The sequence below is a fragment of the Montipora foliosa genome, chromosome 10 (genome assembly GCF_036669935.1).
Source record: "Montipora foliosa isolate CH-2021 chromosome 10, ASM3666993v2, whole genome shotgun sequence".
Lineage (NCBI taxonomy): Eukaryota > Metazoa > Cnidaria > Anthozoa > Scleractinia > Acroporidae > Montipora > Montipora foliosa.
The window spans coordinates 3,765,201-3,770,200 of record NC_090878.1 but is presented as its reverse complement, the minus strand read 5'-3'; the positions used below and the strand labels follow the sequence as shown (position 1 = coordinate 3,770,200).

General features: G+C 37.7%; 2 protein-coding genes across 2 annotated transcripts in view; both read left to right on the top strand.

The window, feature by feature from the left end:
• LOC137973175 (ectonucleotide pyrophosphatase/phosphodiesterase family member 5-like) overlaps positions 1 to 2,285 on the top strand; it is an 8,752-nt gene extending 6,467 nt beyond the window's left edge. The window contains exon 2 of the mRNA XM_068819937.1: positions 1 to 2,285. This exon is cut by the window's left edge and continues 552 nt beyond it. Within this exon, the coding sequence (XP_068676038.1) occupies positions 1 to 75 (75 nt within the window). The 3' untranslated portion in view covers positions 76 to 2,285.
• Positions 2,286 to 3,799: 1,514 nt separating this feature from the next.
• LOC137973176 (histamine H2 receptor-like) overlaps positions 3,800 to 5,000 on the top strand; it is a 4,098-nt gene continuing 2,897 nt past the window's right edge. The window contains exon 1 of the mRNA XM_068819938.1: positions 3,800 to 4,123. Coding sequence (XP_068676039.1) covers positions 4,094 to 4,123 — 30 coding nt within the window. The 5' untranslated portion in view covers positions 3,800 to 4,093. The remainder of the gene's footprint in view (positions 4,124 to 5,000) is intronic.

Sequence of the window (5,000 nt, the reverse complement as noted above, 5' to 3'; positions counted from 1 at the left end):
ATCTTTGTTTGTCCCAGCATTGGTTTGACGATCATACTTGTTGCTTTGGGGCTTTGCGTTGCAGAGTTAATGTAGTTGAAAAGCGAGAATAAAATGCTGCCCTGGGAGCAAAATTATGCAGCGAAAGGGCACGATAGAGTTGCTGAGAGGATACAGTCGAATGATTCCATGACAACACAAACAACAGACGCTAGTCTCAGGAATTATGCGCGAAAGCAAGTTTTAATTGGTTTTCAGTGTTCTTATCTCTCATTGGCTGAGCAGGTGGCTCGCTGCGCAACGAAAGCAATCGTTGAAACGGCTTCAAAACCTTCGAAAGTCGGTGGGAGGTTGGTTTTGAATGAAATGGCCGGTCCCCCTCAAATACTTTTTTTATAAATGTGTGGGGTTTGCCTTTCAGAAATTAGGTAACAAATTCTTTCATCCAACTGATTTAGCCAAAGGATTTTACCGTCAACCCATCTACCCACTAAGGGCAGATATTTTGATATCTCGAGCTGTTAATTAATACCACAACTTTAAAAGGAAGATACCGAGCTTTAATAATTAATTGATATTAATATGGATACTAGTGACTGAATTTTTAAAGAAAAACACTGCATGAAGATAAATTGAGAGCCAGTGTCCATTTAGGCCGATTAAAACGTTGAGCTTTTTTCATGGTTCGTTCGCTTAGCTCAAGGTCTGGATCCGCCACTGGTATCATGGTTGGGAGGGTGATTACTCGGGTATTTACAATACACCAAGCTACTCTAAAATCCGAGGGAGGAATGTCTACGATGTAAAAACTGTCATTTTTAGCAGTTTTGCGAATCAGTTTTATTTTCAACTGCAGCTAAAACCACAAGAATCGTCCAGTTTAAGCTGTTTTTGTTCGCTATGGAAGACGTTTCCCCTTTATCTCTTTTGAAGGGTTATTTTAGTGTGGATGATTAATTACTAAGAAGGTAAGCTAAAGTCACTTTATTTAATGTCGGTAGTTCCTTCAGCTACGGGGCTTGTATTATTCCGTAACCCCCTCCCTCTGTCAGTGCTCTATTTTACTTAAAGCTACAGCTTCACAAATCAGAAGAACATCGAAACAGACGTGTCTGAAGTCGCTGAGGTGCAAGTCTACGCCTGAATTATTTATGTCTCATTTAAGAGTGATTCGCAGACGGGAAGCCTTAAATCTTCTTGTCATTAATGATAATAAATGAGGAGCAAACTACATTAAACACACAGTAGGCTCACTGAGACACCCTAACAACTGTTCAAGACCATGCACTGAAATGATGAACTCATATCTGCATGAATACCTTTATTAATGTCTTTCTGGTTTTTATAACTTCCACTCAGATGGTATGTCTCGAAAACGTCAGAGCTTTGACTTCTGTTGGGAGCTCTTGCATTTTTTTAGTAGGGACGAGTCATTATCGACAAAAATTCATCGGCAAATCCATTAAAATGACTATGACTATTTGGGCGTCCACCTTTAAAACTAACCTTGTTCTTCTGGTAAAATTGCAGAAAAGAGTGGTGAGAATCATAGATAAATCTCATTTTAATGCTCATTCTGACCCTATGGTTAAGAAACATGGAATCCTAAAATTCCATGATCTTAACCTGTTACAACTTGGTCAATTCATGTTCTCCTATCAAATTCGAACTCTTCCTCCCAAGTTAGCTAGCAAATTCACTCTAAACAGTCAAATTCACACATAGTATTCAAGAAACTCTCATGCATTTCGTTTGCCTTTCTGTCGGACTAACATTAAACAATTTTCTGTTTTCTATCAGGGACCTAAATTTTACAATTCTCTTGACATTGATATAATCAATTCTTCCTCAACAGCTTCCTTCAAGAAAGTACTTAAGTCATTCTTTTTTAACAACTATTCTGAAAATTAAGGATTTTGTTCTTAATTTTACTTTCACAACTGTTTACATCTTTCAACACCTTAATTAAATGACTAAGTGTTTGTAATTGTATGCTTCATTACCAACTTGTAAGTTAAAACTGTTTTTAATTTTCGTTCATTACTTTATATTTCAACACGTCAAATAATTAAATGTTTGTAATAATTGTATTCTCCGTTGCCAACTTGCATGTCAACGATAGATAGATGCTTTTACTTGGGGAGGCCTAATTTACATAAGCTTAGTAGTTTCTTTTAGGCCTCCTCGCCACCAATGTAATTCAATAAATTTTCTTTCCATCTTCTCTTTTTTGGTTGTTCATATTTGTATTTTAATTTCTTCTTTCTGTGGCAAAAAGTAAATTTTAAAAAAAAATTAAAATTAAAAAATATTTGAAAGCACAGAGGTTGCTGCAATTAAGACCGCATCGACAGACTGAGCCAATTAATGAGTCCAAAGCGAACTGTATACAGCTGGCACTAAGCGGGGGTGGAAAGAAGATCAAAAGCGATTTTGCCGGCTTTTGTCTCTGAATGCATAAGTTGTTCGATCTTTGAGTAGTCCGCATCACCATTAATCGTATCATATACAAAAAACTTGAAAAGGAAGCAAAGCTTATCGAGTCGAATTTGAGCAAAGTCAATAGGCCATTTCCGAGTTCAAGCCTGCCTCATCTTCAAAGCGAGTCTAAGTGCGAAGTTTTTGTTATGAAAATTAGTTTTCATTCATATGTAATTAGAACTAATTACCATTACAAAAACTTTGCACTTAAACTCGCTTTGAAAAGGAGGCAGACATGAACTCGGAAATAGCCTATTAGCATGTGTGGTAATCGAGCAAGAGCTATTCCTAATTGCTTTCGTTGTAAAAAAAAAACAAAAAGGGTTCCGGGGGTGGCCTCTTTTGAGACGGGTTCTTATACTCCCTACGAGCCATGCAACCGGCGGGTTGCAACGGGTATGGATCTGCCACAGTTAGGTGGGACACTTAATGAAAATACACAAGTTTGCGTTAGACTGTCGACATGTATAGAAAATGTCATCCTCGACGGTCATTGAGAACTTTAACATTGTTAAATACATACTTAGGCTCAAAGAGTGAAGATTAAAACTCAACACTACATAATTCAATAGGGCGCTTTTCATCTACTTATTTGGCCGTAAAGTTGTTTGTTATGTATTTGACATTAAGTGGCCCAGCTGTCTGCAGCGGATCCATTTCGTTCCCAACCGTAACCCGGCGAAGGAGGCCAGTTCTATTGTACGTTCGCATTTGTATACCACACCCAAAACGCGCTGCCGCCTCGGTTTTTTATGATCGCGTTACCTCGATGGGATATCACTGGTATCGCCCTTTCATTTAGTTATAAAATAAGCGTTACCCTATTGTGACCCCTTATCCTTCACTGACCATACGGGTGAGTGGTTAGAAATCTCTGGAATCATAGACCAGCCAATTTAATATAAGCTATATCAACCAAGGAAAGTAATCGTTTATAACAATAGGGTATCAGGGTATCAGGCATTGATCATTTGGACGACTGCGAGAGTTTTTCCTTCTGCTTTTATCTTTGGTTTGATTAACGGAACCGCCGGTTCTAAGGCATAATTTGTCATGAGAGATTGCGTTCAATCCAGGTTGTTTTAATGCACTTCAAAATGGAATATCACTGAGACCCTCTATAAAAGATGTTCTCAATGAAGTGTCAACGACTGGCCTGAAAGAAATTAACAAAAACTTCGTTGAGAATAGAGGTCATTTCACGGGAAACGTTTTTACTCTCTACCCATATTTAAATTTAAATTAAAACCTCTCTCTTTTGTCACGAGGAAGAAATTAATTTATACTCACAGCGGGTGCTTTATCCGTCTTGACCACTTAGATCATAGTTTGCCACGTCGTTTGTCGACGTAATTAAATAGCGAGCCACCAATTGCATTATTTCCTGATGTCTAGGTCGATAAGAAAAAATATTGCCTTGCCAGCTGCTAGATAAAATAGTACTTTTATAGCAGGTTTTTTTCTCATGAGTTCATTTCGGCTGACCATTTTGCCTCCGGAGTGTCAGACACCACTTTTGTAGTTATTTCTCAATGCATTCGGAAATACATTTGCAAGCACAGGAAAAGAAGGAGTTCTTCGTATGAAAACAAGACCACAGTTTGAGGAACAAGTGAGCATCTGGTAATCAGAGATGGCCTCAAATATCCAGGGAAACACCTTGGTAAGCCGAAAAAAATATTTGGAATTTATGCTCGAAGCAACCACACATGCCTGTCTTTGAGAATTCTACCTGTAGACTCCTTCAGACTGATCGATATTTCGCCCGACAGAATGCTAGTATTGTCTAAGCCCACTGGCTGTTTTCTCCCAAGGATGCCTTTTGTTATCCCTTTCATTCATGCAAATAGCTGCCCTAAAAAACTCTTCAAAACTCCATAACAAGCCACAGAAAACACGGGTCGGGCTTTTATACAGCTTCGAAATTTGCGAATACATGGGAAAAAAGAAAGAGAACAGTGTTAATCAGTACGCATGTTCCTTGTTTAACCTCAACAAGTTTAACTTCAAAGTTGAAAAGAAAAAAAATTAGAGTAACCACTTCATTCTGTCGCAAAATTAGATGTATTTTCATTAGTTTTAGTTTGTACTTTGCGAATGTGCCATGCAATGAAAAACGATCGAGCTGTCAAAAAGTCGAGCGAGATCTTTTTTTTGACAGAATAATACTGATATCACTTTCATCAATAACGTTCCTGTAGTTATTAAAATGGAGCCAAATTCACATGATCAGACACAAAGAACTCTGAAATACTTTTTTTTCACTTGTCTACAGCTCATTCACGAGTTCACCGGAGTCTGCCTTTCTAAAGCTAGTGAAAATTTAAAGGTGTCGTAACAGATGCATTTCATTTGTTTGGATGACGATGCAATTCATTAAGGACGGTGTCTACTAATTAAAGATATTTTTGCCCCGGTGTGTGATTATGCAGGAAATGTGATATTAAGAAGTGTTATTGAAATCCAAAAAGAAAATTGGGGGCAACCACGCATTTTTCAAAGATAATTCATGAATAATCTTTGTAAACAGCTTTAAAATA